This window comes from Rhagoletis zephyria, unplaced genomic scaffold (genome assembly GCF_001687245.7).
Source record: "Rhagoletis zephyria isolate East Lansing unplaced genomic scaffold, Rhagoletis_zephyria_1.1 Rzeph_scaffold_00601, whole genome shotgun sequence".
NCBI lineage: Eukaryota > Metazoa > Arthropoda > Insecta > Diptera > Tephritidae > Rhagoletis > Rhagoletis zephyria.
The window spans coordinates 164,727-185,232 of record NW_016157685.1 but is presented as its reverse complement, the minus strand read 5'-3'; the positions used below and the strand labels follow the sequence as shown (position 1 = coordinate 185,232).

At 36.8% G+C, this 20,506-nt stretch overlaps 3 protein-coding genes across 5 annotated transcripts in view; 2 read left to right on the top strand and 1 right to left on the bottom strand.

Annotated features, from left to right (window-relative positions):
• Rpn8 (regulatory particle non-ATPase 8) overlaps positions 1–3,355 on the top strand; it is a 3,982-nt gene extending 627 nt beyond the window's left edge. The window contains exons 1-2 of one of the 2 annotated variants that reach the window (XM_017613036.1): positions 1,700–1,964; positions 2,033–3,355. In XM_017613036.1, the coding sequence (XP_017468525.1) occupies positions 1,790–1,964; positions 2,033–2,883 (1,026 nt within the window). In that variant the 5' untranslated portion in view covers positions 1,700–1,789 and the 3' untranslated portion in view covers positions 2,884–3,355. Of the gene's footprint in view, positions 1–1,699; positions 1,965–2,032 lie in introns of those variants that run through there. The other variant, XM_017613037.1, reaches the window with a different exon arrangement.
• Positions 3,356–8,058: 4,703 nt separating this feature from the next.
• Positions 8,059–14,860, top strand: CngB (Cyclic nucleotide-gated ion channel subunit B). 2 transcript variants are annotated; one of them, XM_017613030.1, is made up of 8 exons: positions 8,059–9,138; positions 9,250–10,495; positions 11,296–11,905; positions 12,039–12,188; positions 12,251–12,335; positions 12,413–12,502; positions 12,561–12,815; positions 13,553–14,860. In XM_017613030.1, exons 2-8 carry the CDS (start codon positions 9,348–9,350, stop codon positions 14,533–14,535), a joined length of 3,321 nt encoding a protein of 1,106 aa, XP_017468519.1. In that variant the 5' UTR covers positions 8,059–9,138; positions 9,250–9,347; the 3' UTR covers positions 14,536–14,860. The 2 variants fall into 2 exon arrangements, with proteins under 2 accessions (XP_017468519.1, XP_017468518.1); XM_017613029.1 differs by having other exon boundaries at positions 8,059–10,495.
• Positions 14,861–14,916: 56 nt separating this feature from the next.
• Positions 14,917–20,506, bottom strand: part of Cpr51A (Cuticular protein 51A) — an 11,925-nt gene continuing 6,335 nt past the window's right edge. The window contains exons 2-3 of the mRNA XM_017613031.1: positions 17,353–17,490; positions 14,917–15,389 (exon numbers count right to left, since the gene is read on the bottom strand). Of these exons, the coding sequence (XP_017468520.1) occupies positions 15,159–15,389; positions 17,353–17,490 (369 nt within the window). The 3' untranslated portion in view covers positions 14,917–15,158. The remainder of the gene's footprint in view (positions 15,390–17,352; positions 17,491–20,506) is intronic.

Below are 20,506 nucleotides of genomic sequence, written 5' to 3'. Positions count from 1 at the left end.
AAAAAAAAAATATATAAAAAAAATAATTAAAAAAAAAAAAAAAAAAAAGTTAGTTGATTGATAAGAAATGGTATGATAATTTTTTAAAAATATATATATATATGTATTTAAAATTTAGAGAATTTAAAAAGACTTGTTTAGACTTTTAAGTATTCATATGGTTTTTTAAAGGGAATATGTTATATGAATTTTCTTCTTTTTTAATGTTTAAAAGTATTTGCCTTCCTTTATATTATAACTTTTATGGGTATTTTTAAGATGTTTCTTGTTTTTTCTTTTTATGATTTGTTCTTTCATATGGTAATATCTGTATGTTAATCTTTTGCTTGCACTGCAACGTTTTGGAGAGTTTTTTGGCAATACTACTTTTGTCTTCTGGATGGCAACCCTGTGTTACAATTTTGCATACTTGTGCTGCTTCCACATTTGATATTTCGACGATACGCATAATTAATTAACAAGGATATCCTGGCTTTCTAAGGACTTTTTATATAAGTTCCTTGCTATTTTTTAATGCTTATGAGCATTGTTTAGTTCAAAAAAAAAAAAAAAAAAAAAAAAAGCAAAAAAGAAAATTGCTAGTGCCGCACGAGCAAATTGAAATTATTTCTCGAAAGGGATTTGCATAATTTCAGTTGCAGCTTTAATTTCCGAAAAGGATTTCTGCAAATCTGCAAAAAGGACTTTTTGGCTATTTACACGGGAAAATAGACTTTCGATTTCGCATTTTAACAGCAAAACGCGTAGAAAAAGCGCACCTTTAAGTCGATCCCATAGATATAAAACCTGTAAGTGGGATCACTATTAAGAGAATATAATAGCATAAATAATATAATATAATGCATACTTGGCGTTGTTTGAGACTTATCACATAAGGAATCTGTTAAATTAGCTTTGCGTGTAAGCGGTTACTCAACGCATAGCACTTCACACATAAAAGTCTGTTGCATTTTCTGTTCAGAATATTCGTACATACCTCAAATTTGTTATAGCCCAGTTATGCATACATTTGCACTGCTATACCATTTTCACGTAAAAATCGAAACCCACAGAATTCTTCATGTGAAGTGCTATACGTTGGGTAACCGCTTAAACGCAAATAGCTTAGTTATGCATATGCAATATGTGGCAAAACTGTGTATGCATAAAGGCTCCGTTATGCATACTTGGCATGGCTTGAGAGCTGTCACATAAGAAATCTGTTAAATGAGCCTCGCGTGTAATCGGTTATCGAACGCACAGCACTACATACGTAGAAGTCTGTTGGTTTTTGATTTCTACGTAAAAATGGTATAGCAGTGCATGCAATGCCAAGTATGCATAACAGAGCCTTAACTGAGCTAAAAGCCCATTTAACCGATTCCTTATGTAGAGCTAAGTATGCGTACCTGAAGGCTCTGTTATGCATACTTGGCATTGCATGCACTGCTATACCATTTTTACGTAGAAATCAAAAACCTACAGACTTTTACGTATGTAATACTGTGCGTTGGGTAACCGCTTACACGCGAAGCTCATTTAACAGATTCCTTATGTGACAACTCTCAAGCAATGCCAAGTATGCATAACGGAGCCTTGAGCTATTATGCATGCTTACGTTAAATACTTATTTAACAGCTGTGCTGCCTTACCGACAGGTTGCAGTGCTGATAACTTGACAAAAATTATTTCGCTGTCATCGCTCTTCTTCTTGATAGGCATAAGCAAAAGTTTTCCAAAAGTCATCGAGCTGATTTGGTTTCAAGATTGACCATTATATTATAGATAATTAATAATTAATAAGAAAAATATGCCATCCTTGGAGGTAAATGTAAACAAGGTGATTGTGCACCCACTGGTGCTACTCTCTGTGGTGGACCATTTCAACCGCATGGGAAAGATTGGCAACCAGCGGCGAGTGGTCGGTGTATTATTGGGTTGTTGGCGTTCTAAAGGAATACTTGATGTGTCCAACAGTTTTGCTGGTAAGTTAATGCCTATAAATATATTTTTATTTGTAAATACCCTCCAAATTTCTTTAACATTTTCCTAGTACCCTTCGATGAGGATGACAAAGATAAGTCAGTATGGTTTTTGGATCATGATTATTTGGAGAACATGTACGGCATGTTCAAAAAAGTGAATGCACGCGAGCGTGTTGTTGGTTGGTATCACACTGGTCCTAAACTACATCAAAATGACATTGCCATAAACGAGTTGATACGCCGCTATTGCCCCAATTCAGTACTGGTGATAATCGATGCAAAACCCAAAGATTTAGGTCTGCCTACAGAAGCATATATTGCAATTGAGGAGGTACATGATGATGGTTCGCCCACGAGTAAAACCTTCGAACATGTACCAAGCGAAATTGGAGCAGAAGAAGCTGAAGAAGTGGGTGTTGAACATCTACTACGCGACATCAAAGACACTACAGTTGGTAGCCTCTCACAAAAAATCACCAACCAATTAATGGGTCTCAAGGGATTAAACGCGCAGTTGCATGATATTAAAAATTACTTGCAGCGCGTGGGTGATGGAAAAATGCCCATTAATTATCAAATAGTTTACCAATTACAGGATATATTCAACTTGCTACCCGATATCACAAGCGAACAATTCACGGAGACTATGTACGTCAAAACAAATGATCAAATGCTGGTCGTTTATTTGGCGTCTATGGTACGTTCCATCATCGCATTGCACAATCTCATCAATAACAAGCTAACGAATCGTGATGCAGAGGAGGGCAAAAAAGTGGACAAAGACGCAGAGAAAGAGAAAGAGAAGAACAAGGACAAAGATAAGGATAAGGATGGCAAAGATGTAAAGGACAAAGACAAGAAGAGCGATGAGAAATCTGCTAAAAGCACGGAAGATAGTGGCAAGGGTGCTAAGAAATAGGAACGAAAGAATAGGAAGAAACCACATCGTAAGAAGAAGAAGAATAAGAAGAATCATTAGAGCGTTAAAATTTTAATAGTGGAAGCGCAAGGAAGTTTAACAAAAAACCGAAGAACTTGCAATATGAAGTGGAGGAGAGTAATATGGAAAAAATAAAAAATATTAAAAATAATTAAATGCAGCCTACACTCCCTCATGTTCATGATTTTAGTTTAATGTTACGCACGTACTTTACATACAATTTAAAGCAAAAAAGCGAAAAACAAACTTGAATATCCAATAAATGTGTGCAGTGCATGTGGCACTACGAAATACACACTAAATTCCAAAATATAAAAATGCAAAACATTTCACTTCTGAACCACAGCCGATGGTTGCGCAAGCTGGTAATTTCAATCTGCAATACGTTAAGTATGAAATAAGACTGATGTTTTGAATTTTTACATTTTGGATAATACAACTAATAATTCAACTTCATTTGTTTTTTAATGCACACTAAAATAAAAAAATAGCGAGCAATGTTTTTCTTCTACGCTTGCAGCTTAAGATGTTTTTTTCGATTAAAACTAATGTCCATATATTTATGTGCATAAACAATAGTATAAATATAAGAAATGTTTTCTAAAAAACAACAAAATTTGGTTATTTATAATTTTTGAAAATATTTTTTTAATTTTGTTGTAGGAATTTCTAAACAAACGAAATGAATCCTCAGAGGATTTTTGAGCATACTTTTTGCGTGACGTCATTTTGGTGCAATTGCGCGAGAGACAAGTGAAACGCGCAGGAAAAAATTTGAACAATGCGGAAAAATCTGTTAATTACAATATTAAATGGTCCAATTTCGCAGGAATTAATAAATATGTATATGTACAAAGTTTAATTAAGAACACGTAGCAATGATTTTGTGCATGTACTTTAGGTAAGTACGATTTTCAGCACATGCCGGATGTTGGGGAAAATGCATGAAGTTCTATGTATGTATGTAGGTATGCACAAAAAAGAACCACTTACCTTTCCCACGCTTGCCTTTTGTTTTCACTTTTACAATTTGCCACTACACACTTCATTTTGCCTTGTAATGATTCAATAATTGTTTAAAACTACGGCGAAATAGTATTACCTATTACGGTATCCGACGGATGCCATCCGTACGAATCTTATCCGAATCACACTGTCATAACAAGCCAGTGTAAAGGATTCGATTCATGCGAATGACATTCCTAGGATAAATGACAATTCTGATCCGAAGGATGGCATTCGCACGAATCTAAACCTTATACTCACTTCTTATGACAGTGCCAATTGGATTGGATCCGTGCGGATGGCATCCGTAAAAAGTTTGGTAAAAAGTGACCAATCGAAACTTTTCACACACCTCTGGGGGACCATAGGAAAATGGTCTCAAATTTGCATTTTGACACCGGAAATGTAAACTCGATAAACAGTATTTTTGTGCAGAATACCTTTCTATTGTCAAAGGTATTCAACATTTCTGGTGCATATATGTAACTCCGGATACGCCATCCACAATATATGTACGTATTAGGCTGTTACAATTTTGTATGGTGGCAAATAAAAAGCATTTGATCTTACTGTAATAGTAATATTGTGTTATCTTAGGTCTAAGCCAATAATAATTGGCCACGAAAGATTAATTTAAAACATATCTTTAGACCGCGCAATTAATTCAAAGTTTATGAATTCGAAAAATTATACTTTGGCTGGTAATATCTAGGGAATGCGTTCATTGTTATAAACTAGACGAGATATCAAGTGAAAGGTTATTAAATTTAGTATCTGACGTCCATATATCATTTTTCAATAAGACTACAAGTTTTCGAGATATTTAGAAGCGATGACTTTCCCGTATGAGTTTTCAATTCTTCATTACTTTACCAAGTGAAAATGAAAAAAAATGGACGAGATTTATTTCAAAGATTTTTAGGTTTTCGGATGTTTATATACTATTTAAAGGGCCATCGACTTGGCCACGCTAATTTGGTCAGTTTTCAAAATAGTGTAAATGAAATTAAATACGGCTGTCCAAGATTAGGAATCATTTGATTAGTAAGTAAATAGTAGTTTGAAACACATACAAAAAATTAACTAAATAAAATTTAGGTGAGCAACGGCTATTTTTAGTCCATTTATGTATACTTGAAATTTGGAGCGGAATGGTTTCATTAGTCACCAAAGAAGCACATTTTTCGCGGTCTCTAAATTTACCGTTATATAAATAAAAATTTTCGAATAATAGCTCACGAAACTCTTCCAAAATGGGCAAAAATTCGCAAAGTATAACTAATATGAAAAACAGATTAGTATATTTGGATCCAGCGACCTAAGTATACCCCAGAAATACGAATGCTGTTCGCTACATCTTTTGACTAAAGACCAGACATTCCCACGACTGCCGGTTCTACGTACCGGAATGACTCGGGCTTTACCCGACCAAGGGCTGTTGTTTCGGCGATCTAACCCCATTTAGGTCGGCGAAGTATCTCAGAAGTTGTTCGTCCATAGGGCTACATTTGCTACGTATTCTTCTGCTCAGGGCTGGCATCGCGTAAAACCCAGGACCAGAAACCTACACCTGCTGTGTATGCCAGAGACGATTACACCACAACTCCACTTCAGTCAAGTGCAGTGCTTGCGACGGGTGGGGTCACCTCATAGTCTGCTCAGGACTACGGATCCATCGGCAGTGGACCACTTCATTTGTTGCCGCCTGCTGCTCAAATAGAGCAGCCTTCACGGCTAACCCCAGTCCACCTGAGCAGCTCAACACGAACACCACAGCACCACGACACATAGACCACACCACAATCACGATAGACCAACAACAGACACAACCGCACCACCACCCACACGCAGCCGCCAAAAACTCCTACAATCTGCACGGTATGTCAGACCAGGATATTCCGTAACGTAGCATCAGTCAAGTGCAACACCTGCCTTGGCTGGTGCCACTTTAGGGCATGTTCAGGTCTGCGCACCACGCGTGATTGGACGAGGAACTTCGAGGGCCCGTGTTTCGCTGCTCGGTCGCAAACCCCAATTGCGACGCCACCCACTACCACCACAGGGCGGCATCCTCCACAGCAGCGTACACAGCCAATGGCGGCAAGGCAACACACATCCCTCACACCCCGCATAACAACACGTCTCAACACGGACTTCAATGCAAGATCGAGGAGATAACTGTCTTCATGGGAAGGCATGGTATATTGATAGATGCGGCCCAAGATACGAAGTTGTACATCAATTCAACATTGTTTAACTGTGCCTTATACAACGTGCACCGCCGAGATCGCGAGCGAGATAATGGTGGTGCAGTATCGTCTTATTGAAGCAGACTTCGACCGCAGGGATACCACCCTAGAATGTCAGGGCATTGCTATCCGGGCAGGTAATGTCGAGCTCGAAATATTTAACATTTATATACCCCTGTCACTAGCTGCCCGGTAGGATATCACCCTGATATAGGTGCGCTCCTCAGAGGTGAAAACCATATGGTAGTTGGTGACTTTAATGCGCACCACGATCTTTGGCATTCAAGCCTGAACAGATAGACGACTCGACATTATCAGTGGTCTCAACGCGGAGATTCGGCAGCTTGTGAATGTACATCTTGCAGACGTGCAGACTTGTAACTTCGCCTTTGGTTTGAGTAAGCTTTGGTCAACCGTGAGGTCACTGTCCAATATGAAGAAGCAACACGACGACAGGGTCGAAATTTCTTTCGGCGACCATGCTTCGTCGGATCCGGAGCGATGCGCGAGCTATTTGAGACGGCAGTTCATAATGCATCCCCCGATGGACAAAGCCAGGTGTCGAGTGACCAGAAGGCTGCACAAACTGCCGACAACTATCGACACTCGTCAGTAAAGTTTAGAAACAAATCGAGTAAAACCAGAAAAATAAAACAGGAGGTTCCACAGGGTGGTCCCCTTTCCACCAGAGGGAGTTTCGATTGTCTCTTATGCTGACGAGTGTACGATAATGGCGTCTTGGAATGGTATTGATGACTTGTGTTCGAAAGTAAACGGGTATCTCTCCGAGCTTTCTCGGTTCTTCACTGCTAGGAGCCTAACCCTCTCCCCTACAAAATTCTCTGCGACCTAGTTCACCACCTGGACGAAGGAGGTCAGACTACCGCGGGGAATTCACGTCCATGATACACCAATTCCGACGGTGAATAACCCCAAAAATACTCGGAGTAATCTTCGACAGTCTGCTCTCCTTCTCTGCGCACGCAACCGCTATTGTCAACAAAGTACAGAGCCGCAACAAGGTCCTCAAGTCGCTAGCCGGCAGTACTTAGGGCAAAGACAAAGAAACATTGCTGGCCACATACAAGGCAATAGGCCGGCCGGTTTTAAATTACGCAGCACCGGTGTGGTCGCCGGGGACTAGTAGGACGCAGTCGATGAAGCTACAGACAACATAAAACACTGCAGTTCGGACAGCGACTATTTGGATGCCTTCTGATGTCGCCAGAACACCACCTGCACGACGAGGCGAAAATGCTCCCTGTAAAGGAGCATAACAGAATGCTCTACAAGCAGTTTCTAGTTGGGAGCCACAGACCTGGTCACCCAAATAGACAACTGCTTGTAGAAGAGCCCTCGCCAAGGCACGTCAAGAGGCATCTCTTCGAACTGACGGGCGAAGTCCAGAGGTTCATTAAGCAACCTCTGGAGCTGTGAGCATATCGACAGGTCCTGAAAGGCATTCACAGGGAGTTAGTCTCGAGTTATGTAGACTTCAGACCTGTGAATGCCCTTCTAGGCGCACAACCACCGGACATCGACGAAACGGAGCTTCATCTGCCTCGGGAGACGAGAACCACAATAGCCCAACTTCACTCTGGCTACTGCAGCAGGTTAAACTCATACCTGAGCAGATTAGATGCAGATGTGCTAAATGAGTGTCCGGCATGCGGAGAGACACCCCACGACTCGAATCATCTCTTCGTATGCCCGGAAAATCCGACAACACTAACGCCTTTGTCCCTGTGGACCGACCCCATTGAGGCTGCACGCTTCTTAGAGCTTCCGTTAGTGCAGCTTGACGACAACGACTGATATATTAACCGATCTGGGCGGGGTTGTTGTAGCTGCTACAACAACAACAACGAAAGACTAGTGCAGTTATCAACAAAATAATAACAAAGTTAAGTTTTGCAATAAAGTGTCGACCCTTGACTACAAGTGTGCGTAAAATTTTTTTGATAGGTTCACCCATTCGGACACAATAGCCCGAAATCATTGGGCAAATAACTAAATCGTACTCAGTTAAATCGTTATTTGGGCTTCCTCAATCAACAATTCCACCAAAATCACGTCACACATACAGCTGATTCTGTCAAATTCAAAAAGAGCGGATTAGCGTTATCGCGATGGGTGCGATCTCTGCTTTTCTCAATCGTGGTATATACATATGTATGTATGTACATATGTTTACATACATAAATATTCTTCCGGGGGAAGTGGCTTCGCATCAGCGATTCTTTTTCAAGGCATATTTGTCAGCGCTAAAATACCCATTTTACGTATATGGAAATACACCTGTGGTCCACACAGCTGTTCCATTTAGTAGATGAACAACTACAAAAACATTGCACATACGTCCGTAGAAGACATGCGCATAAGTTAGCGGACAACCAGTACATGCAACTGAGCGAATAGTTAAACTGGTTTGCCACAGAAAAAAGGTAATTTTTAGTAAATATGAAGTAAATAATTAATTTGGAAAAACAAATCACTTGCAACTGAACTCTAAAATATAATCGATAGACTTCAGTGTGGCAGTAGAATTAAAGCAAAGATACACAAAATAAAATTTAGTAGCTGTTGAAGTGCACAAAGGACACCTAATCGAAATTATTACAATACACAGCATATATGTATACATAAATGCCTACACACACATGCATACGCACACGTTTGCTGTATGGCAGTAAATATTAATTAGTCAGCCTGGTCTCGCACACGAAACAACAATACTAAAAAGATAATCATTAAATTTATTTACTACGATCGTCCGAAATCGATTGATTGCACATTTGGTATGCGAAACGCACACATTTGCTCACCTGTAATCGTCGTAAAGCATATGCCAGTTGGGGAGCAGAAAAACAAAATCAATTTCATCGGTCGTTTTGCGGTTGTTTGTGCTATGTCCAATGTGATTGACGATTAGTTTCGATTTATAACGCTTCGTGTTTAGTTCAAAATAAAATTTCTATAGGTATGTACTACGTTTAAACCAAATCGCCTCGACCTTAACGCATTTGCATTCGGATTTACTTACGCGTATTAGTTATTTGTTATTTGTTTGCGTTTTTCTTTAAATTTGCAGTGGATATGTATTTTTCAAAGGCATACATATGTACATATGTACACATCTTCAGTTAATTGAAAAAAATGCACTAATGCTCAGTGTCGTCCAGTTTTAACATGAAAATCACTTTGCGTGAGCACCCGACGTCACCGATCCATCATTATCGTTCAAGCAGTGACCTTTGCAGTGCCACAAGTCGTCGCGACAACAACAACATTTCCCCAGCCACCCCAGCAACCATATGCCACGCGCAATTTAATCAACCCCAAATTGTCGAAAGTAACAATCACTATAAAAACGACAACAGGGACACCAACTTCTCAACTACAATGAACAATACAAAGTGGAATACACGTAGCTTCAGCGGTCAACGTTATCAACACTCACCGCCCAGTCAACAGGAGGTATCTATGCGACGTAGCCTAGAGGAGATTTCCAAAGATCTAAAGGAGATTGAAAATGTCATTACCGCAACAGAAATTGCTGTGCGCAACGCCAATAAAGCAGATCAAGCGACATCTAAACGTAGACGTAGCAACAAAACCATTCCAAATAAGGAGAATAAAACACCGAGTCCCACTGAGCGCCAAAGCGCTTCGCAAAAGACCTCGCCCGTTACCTATAAATTAAATTCCTTTAAGCGGCAACGTCACAAAATGCGTAGTCCGCGTCTTACAAATTCGAAGCTATATTTTCGCAATGGCCGCATTGGCTGTTTGGAAGCCGATCAGCATGGCTCCAATATACAAGGCACACACGCGCTGGTCAAGCACATTTTGAAGTATGTCAATGAGAAACCATTGGTAAGTCCGGAGAGCGTACGTCGTGTGTTGAATGGTACGAAGACGCCAACGTTGTCGTTGTCGGAGTCGGCACCAACACCGCCGCCAGTGCCAGTAACACCGTTAAAGGCTTTACCCGCTGTGTCGGCACAAAGCGCCGAATCAGTGCTGCTGCCTGGACAAGTGCCTGAAGAGTCTAATGCTGCTGTTGTTGTTAAGAGTTATTCGAGATGCAGCAATAATACGGCAAATGATAGCCACAGTCAGCGCAGGCCTCAAAGTGAAGGCTCCTCGGTGACGGAGAATACTATGTCGCAGCCATTGGTCGACGATGATGAGCAGGATGTGCAAATCTGCTATGATGAGCTGCCGGACATGTTGAATGATGAACAAAATTTTGGACCAGAATTGGTGAAGAGCGATTTTGCAGCGGTGGTGCCGGAAGAGGAAGTGCCTACAGATAGGCGCTTCAGCGCGACGAGGTAAGGTGAAGGGGAGATGAAGTAGATTTTTAGGTTTTAAGACAAGGATTGAGTTATGTGTTGTTGAATATTAGTATACTGAGCCCTCTGATGGTGTCATATATTCAGAATAAGGCTTAAGTGCCTAAAAATATGCAATATTTGCAAACGTGTCCATGCCATAAGTAAGCAGTGGTTTTACGCCTGAAAATGTGCTACGTTGGCATATAAACATTTTTATATTTCTATGCAGTTTAAGGCCGCTAAAAAAAAGCGTTTTAAACATTTTTAATTATTTTTTTCATATTTAATAACTAAACTAATTTTTCTGCAAATTTTGTTTCTTTTAACAAAAATTTATATTTTTTTACATTTTTTGTTAGCTAAAATTAAAAAAAAATATTCTTTCAGAAATACTCAATTTTTTTACAACAAAATAATTTTTGATAAAAACTTTTAAACTCTTCAAAACAATTCAAAAAATGTTTTCAAAAAGTTTAAATATATTTTTCATTAGTACACAAATTTTTTCACAAAATAATTTTACTAAATAACGAAGTTTTTATTCACTTATGAAAAAAATAAAAAAAAAATGTTTGTTATTATGTACTATACACAAAATAATGTTCGCTGCAAAGATTTAACTCTGAAAAAAAAAATGTTTTTAAAAATATTTTTCTCATAATGAAAAAATGTTCAACTAAATATTTTTTTACGAAAAGTTTACGCATTTTTTCTCATTCCGCCGTAGTTGATTCCCAATGCAAAAAATACGTACTTCAAGCACATTTAACTGTAAATTCTCCCCATTCTTTTTCTAGTCTCAACTCAGACGTACGTGACCAAGTGCGCCATCTTGTACGCCGCTTCACGGCACGCGCTAACAAAGTTAAATCGCGCATAGAGTTGCCACCCACACCGTCGTCGAGTACCAGCCTCGATGCCAGCACCAGCACTGGCGGTTCGGTCTCGCCGACGCGCTCACTCCCAGCCGCTCTCAAATCTGTCAGTACAACGCGCGAGAATTCGCCATTCAAAACCAAACTGAAGGATGCCGCCAAGTCGCTGAATCGTGGTCGTCTCTTCGAAGCGGACACCTCACGTTCGAATGTGTGGATTTGTTCCAGCCTGTGTGGGAGCAATAATGAGGAGAAAACACTCGATCCGCAAGGCAAAATCTACATTTCGTGGTTGTGTGTGGTCTCACTGTCCTTCCTCTATAATGCCTGGGTCATACCGCTGCGTTCCACCTTCCCTTTCCAGACGCCCGAGAATACGAACGCTTGGCTGATATGCGATTTTTGTGCTGACATTATTTATCTGTTAGATGTTATCTTCTTTAAGCATCGAATTATGTACCTATTCGAGGGTTTTTGGGTAAAAAATAAGAATCTAACGCGGAAGAATTACATGAGGAAGCTGCAATTTAAGGTAAGAATAAGCTAGCGCCTAAAGCTATGCAACATTTTTGGCTACTATAACTATGTGGTTCCTTAAAATATGTTGCAGTACTGAGAATTATTTCGATTAGCGGTACATATAACTTGTTTTGAATTACTTTCAGCTGGATTTGCTCGCCCTACTTCCTCTGGAACTTTTCTATTTCAAATATGGCACCGGTGCTGTTTATTTGCGCTTTCCGCGCTTATTCAAAATCCAAAGTTTCTGGGAGGTCTTCAAGCTACTAGATCGCGTCATATCTTCCCCACATTTCGTAAGTATTTTTTATGCCATTGATTGCTCTTCGGTATATAATTCTTTATCTCCGAATTTCAGGTGCGCGTGGCTAAAACCCTGACCTATATGTTGTATATGATCCATCTAACTGCTTGTGCCTACTATGCCTACAGTGACTACCAAGGTAATCTAACCCATTTTAAGAATACGGGTCTTCCCTCCTGTTTCTGTTTGTTAACACTTTCTGCTTTCCAATCGCAGGCTTGGGCGTGAATCGTTGGGTCTTTAGCGGCAAAGGACATCCCTACGTGCGTTGTTTTGCATTCGCTACTAAAACTGCAACGTCTATAGGTAATTGGAATTTTTGTTTCACATTTGCGATCAAATTTGAAAATTTCACTCACGGCAGGTAAAAATCCTAAGCCCGAGCGTGAGGGGGAATATGTCTTCATGACCGCCGCTTGGCTAATGGGTGTCTTTGTTTTCGCATTGCTGATCGGTCAGATACGCGATATCATTTCGACGGCAACGCGCAATAAAAATGAATACCGACAACTGGAGGACGAGACCTTGGAGTATATGCGACGTTTGAATTTGCCAAGTGAAGTGCAGGGCCGCGTGAAAATGTGGTTCAAATTTACTTGGGAGCAACAGCGTACTCTGGGTAAGTCCCAAAAAAGCTGAGTGAATTTTTACAAAAGCTCAAAAGTTGAACAGCGAAAGCTCCATCAAAGTTTTGGAATTTGTGCACGTTTTAGAAGTTCTAAATAAAAAAGTGGTATGAAAGCTGTTGGAACACAAGCTTTATTAAAAGAGTTTTTTTTTGTAGCTGTCAGTTTTTGCACAATAGCTGCTGAAGTATCTTTTAGAAGTTTAAAAAAAGTGGTTCGAAAACTGTTGGCTATTTTAGCTTTAAACACTAATTAATATTGAGAAATGAGCCTTTTAGATTTTAAACACTAAACAACCTTTTTTATAGCTGCGAATTTTTTTACTATGGCTACTTCCACACTTTTTAGAAGTTTGAAATAAAAAAAGTGGTATGAAAGCTGTTGGAACTCTAGCTATTTGGAACTTTCACTACAAAATAAGCTTTTTCCTGCAGCCAAGTTTTGTACAATAACTACTTACGCACATTTTAGAAGTTCGAAATAAAAAATGATACTTGAAAGCGTTTGGAACTTGATACTTGAAAGTTTTTGGAGCTTTCACTACTAATTAACCTCTTCGAAGTTCCAATATTTGTGAAATAGTTATTTACGAGCTTTCTTTAGTTCGAAGCATAAAAATTTTATGAAAGCTGTTGAAAAACGAGGTTAAAAGTACAAAGCTCCATAAAAGCTGTTCACATTTTTCACAATCGAAAACTTTCATAAAATTTTCTCTCCCCTCTCTGCACAGATGAAGCCAACATATTGGACTCACTACCGATTAATTTGAAAACAGATATCGCTATCGCTGTACACATACAAACCCTCTCTAAGGTGCAACTTTTCGCCGATTGCGAGGAGGCTCTACTACGCGACTTGGTGCTAAAATTGCGCGCTGTCACTTTCCTGCCGGGCGATTGTGTTTGTCGCAAGGGTGAAGTTGGCCGCGAAATGTACATTATTAAGCTGGGACAAGTGCAGGTGATGGGCGGCCCACATAGTGATATCGTATTGGCCACACTCTCCGAGGGTTCAGTCTTTGGCGAGATCAGTTTACTGGGCATAAATGGCGCCGATCGCCGTACGGCCGATGTACGCTCCAAAGGTTATGCCAATCTCTTTGTACTCTCCAAATCCGATCTCAACGAAGTGATCGCTTACTATCCTAACGCACAAGCCATTCTAAAGAAGCGAGCACGCGCACTAATGCGTAAGAATGCCGCACGTGAACGTGAAGAAGAGCGCGCCAAAAGCGCACTGAAGGCCGATGTGGTTATAAGTAATCCGAAGACACCCGAAACACCGCCCAAATTGCTAAAGACTGTTATACAGGCTTTGCCTTATGAGTCGCCCGCTGTGATTCTGATAACGCGTGGTTCTAAGCGCATGCGCAAGAAAAGTAAACCCAATCCGTTGGCGTGCATTGAGGATCAAGAGTGTACGGAAGCGGCTAAAGTGATGAATGAGTTGCGTTGCGGCGTGGTGGGTATGTTGAGTGGCGGCGTAGGTGGAGGCGTAGCGGTAGGCAGCGACGGTAGGCGTGCCAATTCACCCGATTTGTTATCATCAATACAAAATGAGTTGAAAAGCAAGAACAGTTTCATAAACTTAACCGATTCACAAAAGGCGTTGATAATCTCGAAATCCACAAACAGTTTAGAGGACCAGCAGCAGCAGCAGCAGCAGCAGAGCAATTGTGAGGAGGCAGCATTGAGGGGCAAGGGAAAAGTTTAAGTGTGCCATATGTACATATGTGCGAAACGTGCAATTATGAGTAACGCATGCGCAAAGCTTTATAAATATAGTATATGTATGTTATATCTTTATGTATGTATTTATGTATCAAATCGTGCTTGTTGAAAATGAACCAAATAATTTATGTAGCAAAAACTTGTTTGATATACATACGTATATATGTAGATACGTATACATACATACGTATAAGTAAAGATGCAATAAAAAGTTTTATTTTATTAATGTGACCATTGAAGTTTTGAACTTGCGGCGCTTGGAAGTCTTTTATGTAACTTAAAACGTAAACTGGTTAAAAACCGTTATTGTACATTTTGATATAAGAAAAGAACTGCAATTAAAAAAAAAAAACACACACACACATAAACATATTTTTTCTTTTATTTACTTTTATTCTTCTGCAGAAATCACATTAAATTCAAGTTGTAGCAAAAACAAACAGTTTTTCGTTCTTGTTCTTAATTATCACTACTCCTTACATTTAGTGCAAAAACTACAAAATACAGTAAAATAGTGTAACAAAGCAAGAAGAAGGTATTATCGTAATTTTTTCAGTCTGTTTTCTTAACTAAAATGCTTATAAAGCAATTTGCAAGTCATTCAATTTAATTTAGTCGCGCATCTTTGTAGTGTCTCTCATTGTCGGATTTGTCCAAACGAATAGAGTATGTTGGAATCAATGAACCTTCAACGGTAGCCTCACCATTCTCATCGAACTGTGGTCCATCGCCGATCTCTTGTGTCTCCTCCTTGACTACGCGGTAGCCATTCTCATCGGCCTCATAGTGTACGGTACGCATGACATAGCCATCGCGGTAGGAATACATGCCTTTGACCTGTTGAAATATGAAAAAAAATATGAAAAATTATAAGTCAAGAGCAGCTTATTTTAAGATATTTTACTGGTAGTCAGTTTTATCACCGTTCTTGTCACCTCTTCCTTTTTTTTGATCAAATAACCCTAGTACCAACTATGCACCCTATTCGGAGCTGAACTGATAACCTTCCAATACTTTTCCATTACCCTAATTTAAACGCATACAGATACCTTATCTTCCCTTACGGGTATTTGACGTCAGCACAGCACTTTCAAGTGTATTACATGAAATTGAGTGGTTTCAAATGTCATTGTATCTAATTTTTTAGATAAGTTACGGAACGATCGGAATCCATTTCATGTCATCACAACGCATCACATGACTTCAAGTCATATGATATCACATCGCTTCATAAAGTCATATGGTACAAACTGCCCTACCTTGGCTGATGGCCGCTCACCATAACAAATCGGCATTGAGCAAAGTGGGAATTAAAAAATAGTCTTACAAAAAAAAGCTCCTTTGCCTACTTTCATGGTGAAAAGCTGTTTTGACAGAAAACACTTGTTCATATGTATATCATTTTGCTCGCGCTGCTAAAACAGTCGCAATGACCGAGTGTGCAAAGCACACAGATATATTTTATTAAAATTTTAAAAACTTATATTATCTTTCTTTTTTAGTTTAATTTTTTAGATTTTATTGTTTTATAAATAAAAATATATATTTTTTTCAATTAATTTTAAGAAACTTATTTTTTTAAATTAAATTTTTCGATTTTACTATTTTGAAGACAAGAATATTTATTTTAAATTTCATTTAATTTTTAGAAATCTATATTTCATTTAATTTTTGGAAACTATGTTATTTTATAAATTTTTTTTTTAATTACATGTTTTGGTTTCTTTGCTTTAAAAAGAAAAATATTTATTTTAAATTTACTTTAATTTTTATAAATTTATTTTATGTCCCTTTTTTAACTAACTGTTTTTTTTTCATTAAATTTTCTTTAATTTTTAGATTCTATTGTGTTAAAAATAAGTATTTTTTATTTCATTTAATTTTAGGGAACTTATTTTGTCCCTTATTTAATTAACTTCTTTCTCTTTTTAATTATTTTATTTTGTTTTATTGCTTTAAAGACAAAACTATTTGCTTATTTCATTTAATTTTTAGGAACTTATTTTGTTTTTGTTTTTAATTTAATTTATTTTTTTATTAATTTTTAGATTTTATTATTTAAAACGAAAGTTAATTACTTTAAATTTTATTTAATTTTTAGAAAGTTACATATTTTATTTTTTTTAATTTCATTTAATTATTAGGAACTTATTATATTTCTTCTATTTCAATTTCTTTAAATTTAATTTTAGATTTTATTGGTTTAAAAAAATATTTATTTTAAAATTCATTTAATTTTTAGAAATTTATATTTTTTTCTCTTTTTTAATTACCATTTTTCGTTTCTTAACTCAGCTCTGTTAAATTTTTAGATTTTACTGTTTTAAAAGTAAAAAAATATATTTTTTTATTTAATGTAGTTTTTTTATTTAATTAAGTTTAGGTGCTAACTTCTTTTTTAATGCTTAGATTTTATTGTTTTAAAAATAAAAATATTTTTTTATTCAATTTAATTTTAGGAATTTATTTTGTTTCTTATTTTAATTTATAGATTTTATTGTTTTAAAAAGAAAAGTATTTATTTTAAATTTCATTGAATTTTTAGAAACCTATTTTTTCTTTTCTCGAGTATTAATTTTTCTTGTTTAGCTTAGATTTTTTTGTTAAAATTTTTTAATTTTTTTTTTTAATTCTTGTCACTTCTTGGCTCATATCATCGAATCGCATCTAATTAGCTTTTCTCACCTCACTAACCCATTATGAACCGTTTAAGAGTAAAATCAAGTTTGAGCTTCCAGGTCGGCTATTTCTCATACTTAATTTTTGAACTTACTTAAATTTTTTCAGCTCTCAAACTCACCTTGGTACCATCACGCGTCTCCTCGCGTTGAATAGCGCCATCGTTTATATTGTCTTGAACATTGGAGCCATAAGAATATTGAGCACTTTCATTTTGGATACGTTCCAATTCAGCCTTCTCTTCAGCTGCGGTTTGGTCCTGCAATGTCAAAGCATTTTAAATGAAAAAATGATTGCGCATATTATATAAGTATATATATGTATGTAGGTAAATCCATAAATATGTATGCATGTATGAAAAAGTGCTTGCTTGCATTCATATGCCCTTCCCTCATATCAGATGCATGATTGATATTTACCACTTACGACCTTGTGACACAAAATATACAGCAAGACAAAATCGTAGGTACAATTATACATAAATAAAAGGTAATCAAACCACCAGTTTCAGTTGTGTAAAAACAAATGCGTGCAAAAAAGAAAATATTGTACATCCGTTGAACCTGTTATTTAGTATGTTAGTGGGTATGAATAGCTAAACCAGAAGATGCTGATGTGGAAACTGCTTATCTTTCAAAAAAAAAATAAATTAAATAATAAAAAAATGGGGACTTATGATGAAAAAGCGGTTAAAAATAAATACAAATAAATGAAGAAACAAAACACTCTAACCAGTTTTCGTGCGAAATTTGCGGCGTTTGCCTTGCGATGATTGAGCGGCATTATTATTATTCCTTGTAAATGATTGGCTAATAACTCGCACACCCAAGTAATTATTCGCATTGAGATATGTATGCTCTGACATGTTTATTTAAATGAGGTTGTTCATACATATATTTCTATCTAAAACAGTATTGTGCATTACATAAACAGTTACTCGTGAACTTTCGAATATATACAACATATACATATTATATACATTAGACCGTACCACCTTACAAGCAAAAAAAGTACTTTAAAAAATCCGCCTGTAAATGTCGAAGATATGACGAAAAATATTCGAAATTGCTTTCTTTTCGGTACGGTCTAATGCACCTGCATACATATGTAGATACTTTATTTTCTACATATTTTCTTTATGGTAGTTTATATTTGATTAATCTAAGCAATGACAAAGATAAATTTATATCCAATATATGTACGGATGTACATATTGTACATATGTATATATATATATACTTGCAAGTATTTACATATCGTGCTTAAAACCTTCTGACCGTATTTCAAGTCTAACTATAGATTTCGTTATTGATTGATCATTGTCAATTATTCTAAGTACAATAAAATTAGTTTACGCTGTGATTGATGTGGTGGGCTTATTACACTTGTACAATTATGCACTCAATACATGTGATCTTAATCCATTAAAAACAAATAATTTCCTACCCAAAAATATTGCTGTCAAAAATAACAGAGACCGAGCATGCACTTTATGTATGATACAAAATAAAAAATCTAATAATTATGTTTTTAGTTACATAGATACCTTCATTGTTTTGAACAATAAATACCGATAATTTTTCTATTTTTCTGTTTCAAGGTAAAAATAAAGAGCAAAACTTGCCTGAATCCATAGAAGTTTCGAAAAATTTACGAAAGATTTTGAAAAAATTTGGAATTGTATAGAAAACGTTGCGAAAAGTCGTTGAAAAAATGCATAACAAACTAACAAGCAAAATGCCAAAAAATCAATAAAATCAGAAACATTTAATTTCTCATCAATGCTTATAAAATATAAAAAAAAAAAGTTAAGAAAGTAATCCCGAATAAAAATTATGGAAGAATCTTTTAAAAATCTCTAAATACACACTATATCTAGTACGCCGAACCTCGAATCATTTGATGTTCTTTTTCAACTATTATTTAGGTTAGGCGCGTACGAATGACCCGTACTTCCATTCGGAGGCAGACATGCTCATTGTGAATGCCCTTTTTGAGTATCAGGACGAGGCTTATCGATTATTTTCTCTAAATCTATATTAGAATTTCGAAATTTTAAATGGTCGATGTAATATTTAAAAGCCTCAAGTATAGCAGAGAATAAGACAAATCTTGAAACACGCGAAAAATGTGTCGAGGAAAAAAAACTAGAAATAGTGATTATTTTTGTTTTTCTTGTACAAAAATCTTCCATAGAGTTCCGAGATTCGGAGAAAACTCGAAAGGTCGATAAAAAATATTTAAAATCCACAAAATTAGAAAAAACTCCAGAAAAATTGCAAGAAAATCTTAAAAAAATACAAAAAATTCGTAAGAAAAACTCGAGAAAAGCAGAAAAACCTCGCATAATTTAATTTTTTTATTCATACCTATAAAATCAGAAGCAAAAATTATCTAAGAAATAACGATTATTTTTGCCCTTTTCTTTTTTGAGACCAAAATGAAAGGCTAAACATCTCTAAAAATTTGGAAAAAATCCGGAAATTCTAAAAAAAAAAAATTGCTCAATCGATGGCCTTTTTATTGCGAAATCTAGGGACAGCTTCTATTTACAATTTCTCATTTAACGTTTTTTATCGAACAGCCAATTGAAGTAAGAAGATGATGCTTTTTGATTCCAATTTTCGTCACACCTTGTCAGATCTGGTTTGCTGGCAAGCCGGTTTCGACGTTTTGCCATCTTCAGCGTAATTTTTCGTTCTTGAAATTCATTTAAAAATACGAGTACATCAAATATTTACTCTAGAAGTGAAAAACAAGTTATTACCCTTGATCCACCCTAGAAGTGCTTGTTTTCTGTTGGTAACCACTGTGCGACAGTCGTGTTTAAAAGCAGTTGCTGTTAATTGTTTTATGAGTACTTAAATGCAATATTACTTAAGTTGAATTGAGTCGTATTTTAAATATGTATATATACCCAACAAAACAAAGGAGACACGATTTTATATAAGTATGTACATAAAACATTTGACAAGTTTGGATAAGTTAAGATCAATTGCCAGCGATCTTGGACAAGTAAACTCAACTAACGGGCCCGAAAGCTGAGATTGGGAAGTTAGAGTAGTTTAATTCTATGTATGAAAACTCATTTTAAGAGAGTTTCTGAAGCAATACTACTTATCGCATATTTTTCTTCTAGAGGAAAAGGCCTCGCTATTTTACTTTATATGGTCTTTATAATCCACTCTACCCGCACATCAGCGCTCCGAAAGCTTATGGTTAGGTGGGTAATATTTTTTTTTTTTTGTGTGGANCTTCNATGTCTCTCAAGCATT